The sequence below is a fragment of the Abramis brama genome (genome assembly GCF_963993115.1).
Source record: "Abramis brama genome assembly, chromosome: 2".
Taxonomy (NCBI): Eukaryota; Metazoa; Chordata; class Actinopteri; order Cypriniformes; family Leuciscidae; genus Abramis; species Abramis brama.
In genome coordinates, this window is record NC_139964.1 from 69,111,084 (window position 1) to 69,127,112 (window position 16,029).

A 16,029-nucleotide genomic window follows, 5' to 3' on the forward strand; every position below is an offset into this window, starting at 1 on the left:
TCGAGATGGTGTGTGAATTCTAAAAGGTGGGAGGGGATGAGGGTGTGGCAGGGGGGCCTCCAACATACATTTTGCCTAGGGCCTCCAAATGTCTAGAACCGGCCCTGTGTGTATGTGTGTGTGTGTGTGTGTGTATAGTTAAGTGTGGTGTAGCAATTGAGGGCTACAGCAGTCCATCTCCCTCCTTTAAATTTTCTTTTGTATTATTTTTTTTTGTACATTTGCAGTTGTTTTTGTTTTTTCTTAGTTCCTTTTTTGTGACTTGTGAATATTGACCTGTCTCTCTACTCGCCCGCATATTGGTAACGAACGTGTGTGCCCCCCTGTATAGGACTGATATTTCCCGGTGGCGTAGTCGAGTGTTAAGTATAGTTCTGGGGTCTCTATTTTCCCTATTACCTAACGGTCCTGCCACATATGCAATGTTTAATATCGCAGGATTGTACTGATTAATGTCACTAGATGGCACCACAGCTGTAAAAACATATATCATAATCCACAAGTTAAAAAACAAATGCACCACACATTAAGCAGAGCCTTTCACATCATTTTTTATTTTCTCTGAAAGGCAACATCCATGATTCACTTTGATTTATTTTTGCTTTGGTCTTTATTTTTATTTACAAAGCTATTAATAGAAAGACAAATGTATTAAGGACTACTGTATCCTTTCAAATGGCTACACTGTTGTCCACATTTTTGGGGTTCAGATAGGTGTAGGGAAGCTCCAACTTCTTGTTCCGCTTCTCGATGAGATCTGACAACTCCTCCAGATCCTTTTGAAAATCTTTAATGAGCTTGCAGGGGACCTCTTCATCATACAGATTTTCAGGGAATTTTCCCAGAGGGTACTACAGACAGAGTATCAAGATTGTAATCGTAAATAACATGTTGATAAGAAACATGTTTATAACAATGTTTAACACACTACGCATGACAGCACACTAATACTCTGTAAGAGCCCACTGCAACTCTATGCTTACACTTTGCTAAATCTCTTTTGTAATGTAACAGTCAGGTAATGCAAACTAGAGGAATGAAAGCAGTGTAAGTAAGCCATTGTCATCCAGAGTAATATGACACCATTTTGCAGTCTTTTAACATGTACCCTGATGGTGTAAAAACTCACATGGTCTGCAGAGTCATTGCTCAGGAGTTTCAGGACAGCCATCCCATTCACCGTCGTGCCCACATCAGGTAGGGTCTCCAGGATCGTGTGCTCAGTGGTCTGGCCTTTCTTCTTGGGAGGGGGCTTTCTGAGGGCAGTGGGGTAGTTAGGCATCCAGCCGCCAAAGTCATACTGGGGGGAAAGAATTTGTGAGAAATGTGATGTCAAATATTCATAAAGAATAACAAGAGCGCATAATTCACATTACTTAGGCCATGGAAAGTGGATATTGACAGGTTTTTCTCGTCGTCCTGGGCTACTTGCTCTAGGGCAGTGGTTCTCAAACTTTTTAGTCATGCCCCCCTTAAACACAATCTGGTAACAAGTCAACAGTCTTAAGAAGAATGATTCAGTGGAATTGGTGCTGCTTTATCAAGGCAGAGCGCCAACCACTATTCATGCACTTGAAAGCCGTTGTAACGTCTGTGTTCTGTTTTTCTGCTGATCTCCTGTGCACTTAAGAGAACCGCTGCCCTAGGAGGTTAAAGCTTCTTGAGGTAATGTTACAGTAATAACAGAAACAGTTTAAAGTAGAGTCTGCAAATATGGGTTTGTGAAAGGTTGTTGACATTTGAGCTCAATATCAAGAAAGTGAAAACCCTCCCCTTCATGCTGCTGAAGCTTGATTAGCTGGGATTGTATATAGCTCGGTCTATATGTTTGTTTCCCAATCTTAGCCAGGACAACAGAGGGTTTTTGAGCTCGAACACTGAAAGATTGCAGTAGAGATGAAACAAGATCTAAGTGCGGCAGTCTTAAACTTTAATTACAAAAACAAACTCAAATCTTGACAAAACAGAATGTCATGATCAGGAATAGAACAACCAACTAAACAAGACGTTAGAACTGACAACTGGATACGACTAAACAGGGCTTAAGTACACCACAAACAGAGGAAGCCCCCAAAACGCCGTCGCCGTCTAAACGAAAGGCACATCTGATAAAATATTTTTACATTTTCAGCCGCGAGCGCTCTCGGATGATCGGATGATAAGAGCAGATCATTTGTGACTCTAATGAGAGCAGTCTCAGTACTATGGTACGGTCTAAATCCTGACTGAAAATCCTCACAGACATCATTTCTTTCTAAAAAGGAACATAGTTGTGAGGATACCACCTTTTCTAGTATCTTTTACAGAAAAGGTATGTATTAATATGTATTAAACCTAGTATGTATTAATAATGGGGATGGTACAAGAATAAATGTTATAAATGTGAAGGAGACAACAGTTGAAATTACAGTAGTATCTGAATCAATAGCAGGGGTATGTTGGTGGGAAGTTAAAAACAAAACACGATTGGGAGTAAAATAAGGCTACCGAACAAGCCACTGAACTGCCCCTCCAAACCCCCCACAGGCTATCGGAGTTTGAGACTGACTTAAAACAAAGAGAAGTCGCAATTCACACTTAAAATCGCTATTCTAGACATTAGCATTAGGCTATTAAAGTGTTGATAATGAAGGAATTCAATTATTTAGGCTACATGCAAGTAATATTTCTATCATATATATATTATATGTATATTATATAATTGACCCACACTCCTAACTAGCAGGTGGCGGTAATGCACCTAAAAGTTGTATGCCAACCGCCATAAACAAGCAAGAAGTTGCTTGTCAGACGAACATGATCCTCGCTGTAAGCCATGTCACACTGCAAGATCTCAGTTGTCATAAATATCAGACTGTACGACAGTCAAGACATGTTAAAAACGTACAAATGCAAGAAAACTCGTCAGGAGTTTTACATCATCAATCAATGACGCTGACAGTGAGCTGCGTTACACGCAGGATTGAAATGGGGGCTACAAAGAAATCTCTAACGTTAATTTTGGTCATGGCTTGTCTTGAAAAACAAAGACAATTTGACGGTCGTCATAGGAGAAGTCACACTGCAGGACTGAGATTCAAATCTTCTGACACTGCCAGAATTCTGTCGGTGGTAAAATGTGATCGCAGCGGTCAGAAGTCAAACTAACGATCAAAGACTTCAGATTTTAGCCAAAGATCAGAGGAATCTTTTAGGATTTGCTGAATTTCTCTCAGACGGCCAAATCATGGCCAAAATCGCACAGTGTGCGCTCGGCTTAACACAAAGGCCGCAAAATACGGGAACAGAACTATACACATGAATCAAAATACATGAACACGTGACACTCAGCGTACAGCTAGAGGAATGTGTGGAGCAATTCGCTGGATTTGAGGGAAAGTGTATGAGATTAGGATCACGGACTGCAGCTTTAATGGCTCTGTGTGATTGGAAGTGAATTGACTTGTACTAACTGACCTGTCCACTGTTTACAGCGGCATGTTGGGCTGATGCAGTGAAGATCACCATGGTGACAAACTTGATAAGCTCTTTCAGTGTCTTAAAATCTTGTGGTATTCCTGTGAAAAATAATAAAAGGCTGTTTCTGTGAGGAACTCAGTTTAGGATATTTATACATGCACTCACTCACTCTCACTCACTCACACACACTCACTCACACTCACTCACACACTCACTCACTCACTCACAGAAATGGAAAGTGGAGCCATAAACCAAACTTTGACTATTGACCTGGTTAAATTGTGAATTACAGTGGGGTTTACAAAAGAGGTTGTGCCTCAAAGCAAATATCAAAAATGATAGATTTTCCATCTATTCTATCTATCTATTCTATCAATGATTCTATATACCTTATGCTGTGCAAATACTAATCTGAACACACACACACAAAAGAAAGGAAACCTTTGTTGGATTAAATGTCCTAATATGGCAACAATTCCGTTGGAAATGCATACTCATTGGTTCCTACTACTTAATTCTGAAAAAACAGAGATTCTAATTATCTAATTATTGGCTGCTCTGTCGAGTCTTCGTCGTCGGTTAGGAACCTGGGTGTGCTCTTTGATACCAATCTTTCATTTAAAAGTCACGTGTCTAATATCTGTAAAACCGCATTCTTAAATATATATCTAAACTACGCCATATGCTCTCATTGACAAATGCAGAACAATTAGTTCATGCGTTCATGACCTCAAGGCTAGATTTTTGTAATGCTCTACTGGGTGGTTGCCCTGCACGCTTAATAAACAAACTACAGCTGGTCCAAAACGAGCGAGCTCTTAACGCATTATAGTCTTTCACGTCTACTGTGATCTCAAAATTCCGGCCAGTTAATAATACCTAGAATATCAAAATTGACTGAAGAATGGCGTCTATGCTAATTTTAGTGTCTTTGTTTATCCCAAGGTTTTCCCGCAGCCTGCCGGATCCAGGCCGTATCCAGATCTGACGAAGGACCTTCGCCTGGACCCGATGACATAGCGGGGTGCTGAAGTGCCAACTAGTTTCTCCTTTAGGAGGATCCCTTTACCACTCTACAGATAAAATGTTGTCGGGAAAATTCGGTTCGCGTATCTACCCCAAAGTGACAAAATTCTGTATCAAAAATGTTAAGGCCAGACAAGTAGTTTTTTAAGGCTTGGTTTGTAGGGAATTACAAACCTGCGCACATATATTCAAACACGCATACCAATAGACTGAACTCGTAATACGCATGTGCACGCCATCAGCGTTTCTCACAGGTTTCACATTTAAAGTCTGTGTAGAGTTTCCTGTTAAAACGGTGTCGTGTTAGCGGCCCCTAATTTAATAACTAATGATCGTTGCGACCGAAGTGAATCAATCAAATTAACTTTAGCTGGAAATAACTTTATTCAAGAACTGCTATAAAGCCAAAACAATCTCTGTTACTTTAAACTATCCTTGTATCTCTGTAAAGCTGCTTTGGAACAATCTACATTGTTAAAAGCGCTATATAAATGAAGATAACTTGACTTGGTCTAGACACATTTTTATTCCACCAGAAATCACACTTGCAGCATCTTCAACTGCAACAGCCCTGATAACGGACTAATAACAGACCTGAGGAATGTCTTTCCAGGAAGCCATTGGTGAATATCTCACTGATCCAACGCTGCAGCTCTGTGTCCTTCTGCACGTCTTCATGTTGATAGTAGTGTGGCAAGAAAGCTGCAACAAACCTGTAAACAACCTCACAGTCAGATGTTTTCCAGGTTTACATATTTACAGCTTTACTTTTTTTTGAAGATTTACTTTGCATTTATTTCTTAAGCAGGAATTTATTCAAAGCGACTTACAACACAGTTCATGTGCTGCATGTGCTTACTGACTAGACCCATGAACCTGTATAATTGACGCTGTATTTGTTGAAATATGAATCAGAAATTGCACCAGGATGTATTAGTTCAGCCCTAAAAACTGGATGTATTATGTAACACACACAGACAGAGAGAGAGAGAGAGAGAAAGAGAGAGAGAGAGAGAGAAGCATAATGCCTATCAATAAAACACTAGACTAAACTCCACTGGTAGTCATACTTGTTGATGATATCCCAGAGTCTCATCCCATCATCTCTGTAGTAGTAGCAGGGCACAGTCTCCAGGCCTCTCTCAGAGATGTTATCGGGAAGACAGAGGGCGCTGTAGGTCAGGGAGGCAGTAGCACGCTTCAGCAACTCTTCCAATGACTCTCCACCTACTCCTGCATACTAAGAGTGGTATCATTAATGGAGAGAAGACATGACAAAGTTAGGTCAAAGGCTACTGTATAACAAAGTTCTGTCACCACAGATTCCATAATAATTTCCACATTTTTAAATAAAAAATTATAAATTTAGTAAAGGCAATCTAGCAATCTTTTACTAGCAATCTACTGTTCAAGATGTCAGTCATCACAGAAAACATTAAAGAGCCATTAATGTATTTTTTTGTACCAATCTTACAAGATATGTTTGCAGGTACATAGGATAGTGAACTGAATTCAACAGTGTATTGGATTATAATTGAAGACTGAACCTTTAGTGCTCTTTAACCATGACATATGCATACCATGCTAATGGCCCCATCCGTGGATATCAGTCGACTTCGGGCCATGGTGTTGATCTGGAGCGTGTATCGCATATGGGGAAAGAGGAGCTACAGAAGGAAAAGTAAGTAAGAGATTTGCATTCACTGCCTTCACATTCTTTGAAGATAAAAATATATGAATAAAGAATGAATTTTAATTTCTTGTCTGTGAGTGCGTGCGTTATTGCACCTGCGTGTGTGTACCTGTACCTGCAAGCCTGCTTTTGTATGTGACTTCCTTAATTCCATTCCAGTTATTCTTACATGAATTACAGAATAATTAAATTTTTTGAGAGAATGGTAAGATGGAGATGAATGGGTTTGAGTAAGACATTACTTGTACCTAATGTTCTGTGTAGTCTGTGACCAGTGTTGGGAACGTTACTTTAAAGGGCACCTATTATGCCTCTTTTCACAAGATGTAAAAGAATTTGGAAACACTTTGCAGTTTGAATGTCCTGTATAAACAAAATTACGGAATGTTTTTGTTTCCACTGTTCGATCGCGTCCGCGCCTCACACACACACACACAAATGTAACACTTTGCGACTTTTCGATCGTGTCCGCGTCTCTCTTTCTCTCTCTCTCACACACACACATTCCAGCATTCCAATCTTTACATCGCAGCCTGCTCCAGAGCCATGTCAGAGCCCGTCTACGGAGAGCCTTGGCACTTCCTATTAGCCCCATTGTATTGATCTTGGTTGCAGTTCCATTAGAATTCCACTGGAGGTGATCGCGGGCGAGTGCAGACTGAATGGGAGTCAATGGGGCTAGACGGCTAAATGTGTCTCTTTCACCTGATTGCCGTTGAGAAATCTCAGATTTTATTGTAGGTTTTGCAAGTTCAACATGGGTTATAGGTCGAAAGTTGAATGAACGAGTACTTATGTCCTTTCGATTTCTTACAGGTTGAGTTGTTGTTGCCCATAACACGCTAGCATTCTGCTAATGAACGCTGATTGGTCAGTGAAGGACTGATTACGACTAGAGATACCGCTTGATGGCATCGTGGCATCCGAAGCAGGACCAGAAACAAACAAAACAAAAACTCGTCTAGCACGTGTATTTACCTGTGTCAGCTGTGTTGTCGATGCCTCGAGTGAAAAGAAAGTGCAGAGCGCGAACGCACCAGAGTGAGTGAAGGATTGCCGTTAAGCAGTATCTCTGGTCGTACATGTGTATGACGTCATTGACATTTTAAAAGACTTTTTAAAGCAAATAAGTGACTCTAAAAAATCTAACACCCAGCAATGTGTAATTTCTTTGCATCTCCTTTCGAATACAACATTCAAATTACTAGACAAAAAATGATGTCCTGAGAAAAGTGGATTTTGAGGGTATTTCGCCATAGACCTCCATTCATTCTGCACTCGCCTGCGAGCGCCCCCGCATGGACAGAGACGTGTTACTGCAGCCAGTCCAGAAACCGGAAGTAAGCAGAGAGTGCCAATTCTCTTCCTATTAGACATTCTCTGGCCATGTTCAGAGCTAAGGCGGGGCTACAGATTAGGTGTCCCTAAAGAACCCGCGTATAACAGTAGTTCCGCATTACATTAATTAATTTGCACGCGAGTTTTATTTATTTTTATACCGTGTATTCTCCGTGTAAATGTATGCACCAAATCATGACACCCGTACAGGTACATGTACCGTTCCACCCCTAGTTCTTGCCTTTGACCTCAATGAATTTGAAGTAGTGCTTATATCTCCACCTTGGAAATGCCAACTTTATATCGGATTACTCCTGACTCGCCATCTCTGCTGCTCAATCTCTGTTTAGCTGATGTGTGTGTGTGTGTGTGTGGCGCGTGTGCTGGCATGCGTGTAAAAAACACATGACTCTGCCTTAGCCAATCATAATCGCTTACCTCGTTATTAACCCACCTCCTCACTAGCTGTGCGAGCCAGGGGTGCGTTCGGATTACACAGTTTATTCAATCAATGCATAGTAACGCACCGCATTTAACGTCCAGTAATGTTAACGGCGTTGTAACGACGGGAAAAGTAATTAGTTAGATTTCCCCGTTACTGAAAAAATAACGTTGTTACCTAACGCCGTTCTTTTAAACGGCGTTATTCCAAACACTGTCTGTGACCACAGGCTTTAGATATCTCAGTCTCGCTCTCCAAAAGGCAATAATGAAGGGCAGGCTTTTTCACAAAGCCACATCTCTGAGGTAAAATAAACAGCTGTGACCACAGACTACAGCTGAAAAACTCCCCTGCCGTCAAATAGTATAGAAGTAACCTACATTATTTAAAGCTACACTGTATAATATTTTAAGTTGATTCTTAGCAAAAAACACTTTGTTCTTTCAAAATTATACATTCTCATTAATGTGTAATAACTTCAACCAACTAATTAATTATTCTTGTAAGTGTATAATCTGCTATTTAGAATACATACGAGCGAGTCGCTCAAATGGCGGAAGCCATGTTGCGCATCCATCTTGAAAATACATTAGACAAAGAGGGACATACCTGGAAATTCAAGCTTCGCCTTTTTTCACGCAGTGGCACAGTGACGAATGCGAGGGGGAGATTACTCGCGACTGCCGGCAGATTTGAAATAATACGGCCACCATAGTAGTTAAAACGCCCTCGGAATGGGAGGGGCTAGAAAGTAATATTCAGCTGGTAGTCATATACAATTTCACCGCTAGGTGGGAGAAAATCCTACACAGTGTAGCTTTAACTCTCTATCATTCTCTCTCTCTCTCTGTCTTTCTCTGTGGATATGGCATGTCTGGAACACGCCCCTGTTGTTCTATGAGCCCTCGCCGTTCACACGTCAAACCAACTCATGCGCGACAGATTCAATACCTTGTGGAGAGGATGTGAAGAGGGAAGATTGCGCAACGTGGCCACGGTGAACACCTCCGCCAGCAGGTGAGTCCTCAGCAGGTGAAAGTCCACCTCGTGAACGCCAAACTCTGCGTTTCGGACGAAGAGCTTGGCCAGTTTCCAGTCGGCCTTTGAATCCGTTGGGAGGAAGATGGGGTTGTCTTTGCTGGGCTGTTGTCTTAACTGTGCAGATTAAATTTGAACATCCGTGAAAATGGTACAAACGGTTTCTGAGGGAATCTGGGTAATTATTTTTAAAGACATTGACATCTTAAAAAAAGGTTTATTTAATGTTTAATCATTCAGACATGTTTGCCTACTCATCAGTTGTACATTATATATCACCTTTTATTTGTTTCTTTGTAATAATTTGGTTATTTACCTCATCTTTCAAGATTTATTCATCTGTATTTAATTTAATAAAGACTGACCATGTAGTTCTGTTTGGGTCAAAGCACTTCGATGTCACCCTGGGATATCGCTTCTTGAGCATTTCCCAGCTGAAGACAATTCTAATCCCTCTATATGCTCAAGGAGCGATATCCCATACAGCGTGATGTCTTGTGTTCTCCCTCAAAGAGCCGAGGTTTTATTCATAACCTGTGGATTTCTGCACTTCGGATACAAGATACGCACCTGAATGGCGATGGGCTTCATCATGCCTTCAGGGTTGCAGTACAGCAGGACCAGGGGAGCCGTGAGATACTGCTTCCTGCCACTGACAACATTCCCCACCAGCCCGTCCATCATCTTATAGTCAGACAAGAAGATGTTCCCTTTCTGGGTATGGGGGTAGACCACACCAAATAATGAAGAAACCCAGGAAATGAGACAAAACCAAAGCAAACCAGACCCAGTCATTCCAAATCATTGCCAGGAGCAAGTAGCGTACCTCCATCTCCTGCTCCAAGCTGCTCCCTCTTAGGGAGTCTTTGACCATGTCATCTGTGACGGGGAAATTCTCGGGCAGAGTTGAGCAGCGCTGGATCATCATGGGATTGAGGCCATTCAGAAACTGGTAGCCAAAGAAGTCATCCTTATCCCAGTGCTCCTGACAGTATTCTGCAAAGCATGCTGTGTCAGAACATATCCCTTACGGAACGAAAATATATTTCCAATATATGAATGATCAATATATTAAATGGTTTAACAGTATATTTGAAAATACACAGAATAATATAGTGTTTTAATATATTACAATGTATTGAATAATACATAAGGAATTGACGCTTTTCATATATTGAAAAATATCGGACAACATATGTACTAATATATCATAATGTATGTAACTTTATATTCAGTAATACACTTCATAATATATAGATATATATGTGATTAGATATGGTACTGCACGTGTAATATATTGCAGATATATTAATAAATACTCATACAACTTAAACACACACATATATATAGAGAGAGAGAGAAATATAGAATGTAATATATTTCTTATATATTTTTTAATTAATTTACATTATAAGTGTTTCATATTTTCAAGCTAATTAACAAAAGCACAAGCACACCTGCATGTACTAAAGTATTTATCCAAGAGACTATCACTGTGCTGAGGAGTGCACAGCCATTACTTTGTTAAATATAATAATTATAGTTTAAATGATCTATGGCCAATCATCAACCGAACCACAGGCTCTACTCTTCAGCACAATGGTAACTCCAAAAACTCAGATATACCAGAAAATCGTTCTAATTAAAAAAATAATAGAACAATAAACACTAACAGATCTCAGGCCTATATTAATATTGAGCAGAACACATTAAATAACACTTAATTTGAACATTTGCTCTCCTTTAACAGTAACAGTTAGGGAAAGGTTTTTTTTTTGCAAATCTGTGCCCAGACGGCCTGGGTAAAAATAATGATTTTTTTTTTTTAAATCAATATTACCTTTTGAGAGGTCTAACTAGGGGTTTTTAGGGGTGCTGAATCTATCCCAGCCTTTAGGTTTGAGTAAAAATGACTCCAAGTCCATACAGAAATCCATAAAAAGTGGTTTTATTGAACAATTACAAAACAAAACTTCCTAAATCAGTTTAAAATTTAACAAACCTCATCCAACTCCCCTGCATCTTCCTCACTCCTGTTATCATCTGGCTGGTTAATGTTCTGGCAAGAGTTACCATGACCGTTCCCACAAACAGAAATACGCTTGACAGCAGCACCTGAGAGTGTCACAGTCCCCTGCACAGTTGCAGCTGACAAACTTCAGAAGGTAGTCCAGTGCAATGGGATATGTTGTAGGGACTGGTGCATAACCTTGTTCTCCTTGTTTCCATCCATACTCACGGACATCCAGTGATGGACTTTGTCTGAGAAACTGCCTCCGACTACAGGAGCTGCAGCACAGCACTCTCTGCGGGCATATCTCCAGACCAGAGATCGGCTACTGCTACAAAGTCCATCACTGGATGTCCGTGAGTATGGATGAAAACAAGGAGAACAAGGTTATGTGCCAGTCCCTACAACAGATCCTATTGCACTGGACTACCTTGTTTGTCAGCTGCAACTGTGCAGGGCACTGTGACACTCTCAGGTGCTGCTGTAAAAAGCAAGGCGTCAAGCGTATTTCTGTTTGTGGGAACGGTCATGGTAACTCTTGCCAGAACATCAACCAGCCAGATGATAAAATGAGTGATAGAGATGAAGGGGAGTTGGATGAGGTTTGTTAAATTTTAAACTGATTTAGGAAGTTTTGTTTTGTAATTGTTCAATAAAACCACTTTTTATGGATTTCTGTATGGACTTGGAGTCATTTTTACTCAAAACTAATGGCCTCTCCAGGCGTTTCCCCGAGGATTTGGCCGCGGATAAATTGGGAGGTGTTACTAGACACCTATAGGAACACATGCTAAAAAAAAAGCTATTGGTAAGATTTTTTTTTGCAGATTGCCAAAAAAAAATGCCTACCTTTCCCTAAATATAAGAAGCAAAGCATGCTGGGAACTAGAAATCTGTTGTAACTCATTCCATGAATGTGAATGTGAATGTGAATGTGTGTGTGTGTGTGTGTGTGTGTGTGTGTGTGTGTGTGTGTGTGTATATATATATATATATATATATATATATATATGTGTGTGTGTGTGTGTGTGAACATACATTCACATTTATATGGGAACATGTATGTGCAATATACGTACACAATAAAGGATAAAACTTTGTGAATATTACATGTAATGCTATTTTTGTCTTCATTTATAAATATTTTATATTCATTAATATATAGCCATACATGGTCAATGCATATATTGCAGTATATTAAAAAATATATAAGCACTAGTTTCCCATATACAGGAATTTATTATGTAATATATCGCATTATATTTTGCTGTATATTCCCATATAAATTTGTTAAGTAAGGGTTGCTACATGTTATTTGCAATACAGTCATTTTGAACAGTTCATTCATTTAAGATGAGTACCAATGGTTTTCGATCTGTTTTCACAAATGATTGCTTCCAGCTGGCAAATGCTTTCCCACGATTTTCTGCTGTCAGCTAATCCAGTTAGCTTCAGAGCAGCTAACCTGCACACACAGAATACACAGGTACACAGTTCAAACATTAATAGTGTAACTAGCCTTGATATACTACCTATGGTCCATCCTAGCTTTAGTTGTGAGCATCTTTGTAGTTACTATTAGATATTATATCATTACTGTCTTCGAGACAAAGCTATTTTGCGAATGCCATCCACTTCCATGCAAAATACACTGAATATACATGGATCATGTTTTTAAATCAACACAGTTAATTTTTAACTAAAGTATACTTAAAGTTAAATCTAGCTTAAATATTCAGCATTTCCACCAGTGCAATCTATAACTAAAAACACACCATATTTAGGCTAATCTACAAACAGAAAACATTGATACAGTCCATTGTCCTAATAATAATGGTGAAATGGTTAAGCTTGCTGTCGTGGGCTTACTAACAAACTCTCTAAATGCGTCTCTAGAGTTACCATTACATTGTAGCCTGGATGCCAGCTGAACTTAGCCCCCCCCCACAACATTTGAGGTCGGGAAGTTCGGTCTGGACTTGATCCGTTGTGGAGCAACTATGCTCGAACCAGAGCTGTTCGGACCAATCAAATTGTCAGGGTGGGCTTTATACGATGATGGACAGATGATCAACAGTAATGTAATCATCCACGTCACCAATGAGCGCTTGGGTTGAATTCGTGACTGGTCAAGACTGTTTTCCAAAGATGGCTCCTGCCTGTATTCGCGAAGTGTACTGTCTTTATAAAGTATCTTCTTATTAAACTGTCTGTACAAAGTTCTCAATGCTTCGGTTTGCATGAAGGGACCCTCATTATGCTACCGTGTTAGGGTGGGGCTATTTTGAGCCTTGTTAGTGGTATTAACTAGCAATTTCTTTTTACTTACTCTATGCCCTATATACTAGCGTTATAAGCTAATCTGTGGTTCGAGATAAAACTGGGTACATTCGATTAGCATGAAAACACATCCCAGAGAACGGTCGACTCGGTACCCATGTGTTATTAACGCCTAGGTTCATTTTGCGCCGGAATTGTCCTTTAAGCACGAGAATATGTCTTCTCCCTAATTTTTATGCAGAGTGAAACTACACCTGCTGCCGCTACCAATAATTGTGATCTGGAAGAGGAAGCCTATATGGCAAAGATTAACCATGAATAGGCCTACTGTCCATATTGCATGTAATTGAAATTAAAATAGAGTCGACACCTGTTCAGTTGTTTCCCTAAATTCTTAAATTCTTATGGTTGTGTTGTTCTAAAAACCCAATATTGGGTCCAACAGACCCGTGAACACTGAACAGTGTGCAACAAAGATATGAACACTAAAGGAGGGTTAAAATGACTTGGTCACTTACTGAGTTCCTGCGGTGAAGAAAAACTCTGTTGTCTTTGTGAAAGAGAATCGGACTTCAGGTGGCAGAGAGAGGGCAGTGTCGCAATCGATAACTTGAGGCGTGCCCTCAGCATACTCGCGCCAACTGGGGGTAGAATATTCAGCTGTACTTCAATGGAAAGAATTTAATTTCTCTGAATTTATTTTAATATAACACAGACACTTCGCTGTCACACCCGACTTGTTGCCCACCAACCTGAATAGCTTTTGTTGCTCGTCTAGATGCCTCATCCTTTGTTTTTGGGCTATTTGGTTGGTCTCCTGGAACACCAGTGAAGCTGAAATGCAAATGCCAACATTAATTCACAATCTAAATTTATGTTTGCAACGAAAACATTTTTGAAAGAAAAAATGTAGGTTATATTTTGTGTATATATATATATATATATATATATATATATATAGTTTCTTGACCATAGGACGATGATTTGTCATCCATGTAAAACATTTTTCATACACAGCAAAAACTCCAGTGTTAAATTAACTCTCCTGGGAGTTTATTTGACTCCACACTCAAGAGTGTTAAATTAACTCTGAAGCAGTGTTAAAGTTAATGAGATAATTACGTGATTAATTGAGTGATGATTGAGCATTACTGAAGACACCTGATGTTAACAACATTTTTCATAGACACTTTAATTTGATTACAAATGTGCTTTGTTTGAAAAAGGTGAATAGTAGCATTAGCCTATAGCTAATACAGCACAGTCTTCTGAAATACATTAAAAAAATATGTTTTTTTTTAAATATGCCATCACCCAATGAACATCACAACAATAGGCGAGTTTCCATTACATTTTTGAGAAATTATGGCGTTTCTATTAACCGATGTTATGCGACTAAAACTTCATTTTTTCCTCTTGCGATAAGTAAAATCATTCCAAAAACCATTGCAACGGACGTTGGTAGGTTTATGTACTATATCCCAGCCACTGCACTGGCCATTATTATTAATGGAAGGAGCTGTATGTGTGTTTTCAAAGCATTAATGGTAAGGAACGACCCTTGTTATACTTGAGAGCGACACATATGAGGAGTTTCTGGGTGTTTCTCCCTCAGATCTGCTTCGAGGTCTTGATTGTGGCATTTATTTGAGGTTTAGAATCCATTATTCGTGTAAATTCTTTTGTCTTATATGAATTTAATAAAGAACTCTGTCTCGTATTCTGTCCAAACACACCGCGCCTTCTAAGTCAGGTGACCTGCAAATGCGCAAAAACTGTTTCCATTGCTAGCCTGGCTAACGTCAGACCTCGTCTCATTGAGACGTGGTCTGGGAACCACATGTTCATTTTCTCGTATTTGAGGCGTGGTTTACGAATGCCCAGAGCAGTTTATTGGGCGCTACGAATGTCTATCAAATGCGCCTGTACGTAGCTCATAGTCAATCGTTTCAATTATACCAGATGACGTATGTAGAGCGACAGAAATTCGACGAGGAAGAAGACGAAATAAACTTGTGTTCTAAACTACTTAGAACACTATCTAAGGCTGCATCGAAAGGTAACTTCGCGTCTGATGCCATGTTGGATCCATAGATATAAACAAACTGCTTCGGTGTGTCGCATAGACGTCGTCATAGTCTTGCTGCTCCCTCCCCGCTCTGTGATTGGTCCCCTTTTTGAGGGGAAAATCTGGTCCATGGTGTCCAGGCTGCCTAGCAGCGTGAATAAAATCGCACTGCACGCAAGGCAGCATGGGGAAACCCAGGCTATTCCATTGCAATTTTGCAAAATATTTATTTTTCGAATTGCCTGAAAAACCACCTCATGCGAGCGTAAAAACTTTTTTGCAATAAATGTGAGTTTTTGCGAAATTGACGTGTTTCCATTGGGCGTATAGTCAATTCGCAATTTCAATTTGTGCCATTTGAAGGGTAATGGAAATGCGGCCAATGACAGCCATGTAATCTCTAGTCCTGACCCTGTGCAGGAGTTTACTTTATTTGAGTTACAAATGATTAGAGTCCTCATTGAGTTACAAATGATTTGCTCTTATCATCCGATCGTGGTTGTATCTTGCTATTAGTGTTATTCGATCTTAGTGCTGCATTTGATACTATTGACCACAACATTGTTTTAAATAGACTCGAAAATTATGTTGGCATTAGTGGAATTGCATTAGCATGGTTTAAATCAGGGTTCACCAATCTTGGTCCTGGAGGGCCGCTGTCCTGCAGAGTTTAG

General features: G+C 39.8%; 1 protein-coding gene across 1 annotated transcript; it reads right to left on the reverse strand.

Moving 5' to 3' along the window:
- Positions 1-257: 257 nt before the first annotated feature.
- LOC311074675 (polyunsaturated fatty acid lipoxygenase ALOX15B-like) lies at positions 258-14,121 on the reverse strand. Its single transcript, XM_084101456.1, has 12 exons — positions 14,040-14,121; positions 13,806-13,928; positions 12,369-12,472; positions 9,823-9,992; positions 9,567-9,710; positions 8,910-9,113; positions 6,066-6,152; positions 5,556-5,725; positions 5,080-5,198; positions 3,457-3,557; positions 1,130-1,300; positions 258-851 (listed from the first exon to the last, which is right to left on the reverse strand). Exons 1-12 carry the CDS (start codon positions 14,072-14,074, stop codon positions 672-674), a joined length of 1,608 nt encoding a protein of 535 aa, XP_083957582.1. The 5' UTR covers positions 14,075-14,121; the 3' UTR covers positions 258-671.
- Positions 14,122-16,029: the final 1,908 nt, after the last annotated feature.

Coding starts and splice junctions, on each gene's coding strand:
- LOC311074675 (XM_084101456.1), bottom strand. CDS start 14,074: ATGAGGCATCTAGACGAGCAACAAAAGCTATTCAG. Junction 9,711..9,822: donor GCTTGGAGCAGGAGATGGAG/GTACGCTACTTG, acceptor CCCCATACCCAG/AAAGGGAACATCTTCTTGTC. Junction 6,153..8,909: donor CTTCACATCCTCTCCACAAG/GTATTGAATCTG, acceptor TTCCTTCTGTAG/CTCCTCTTTCCCCATATGCG.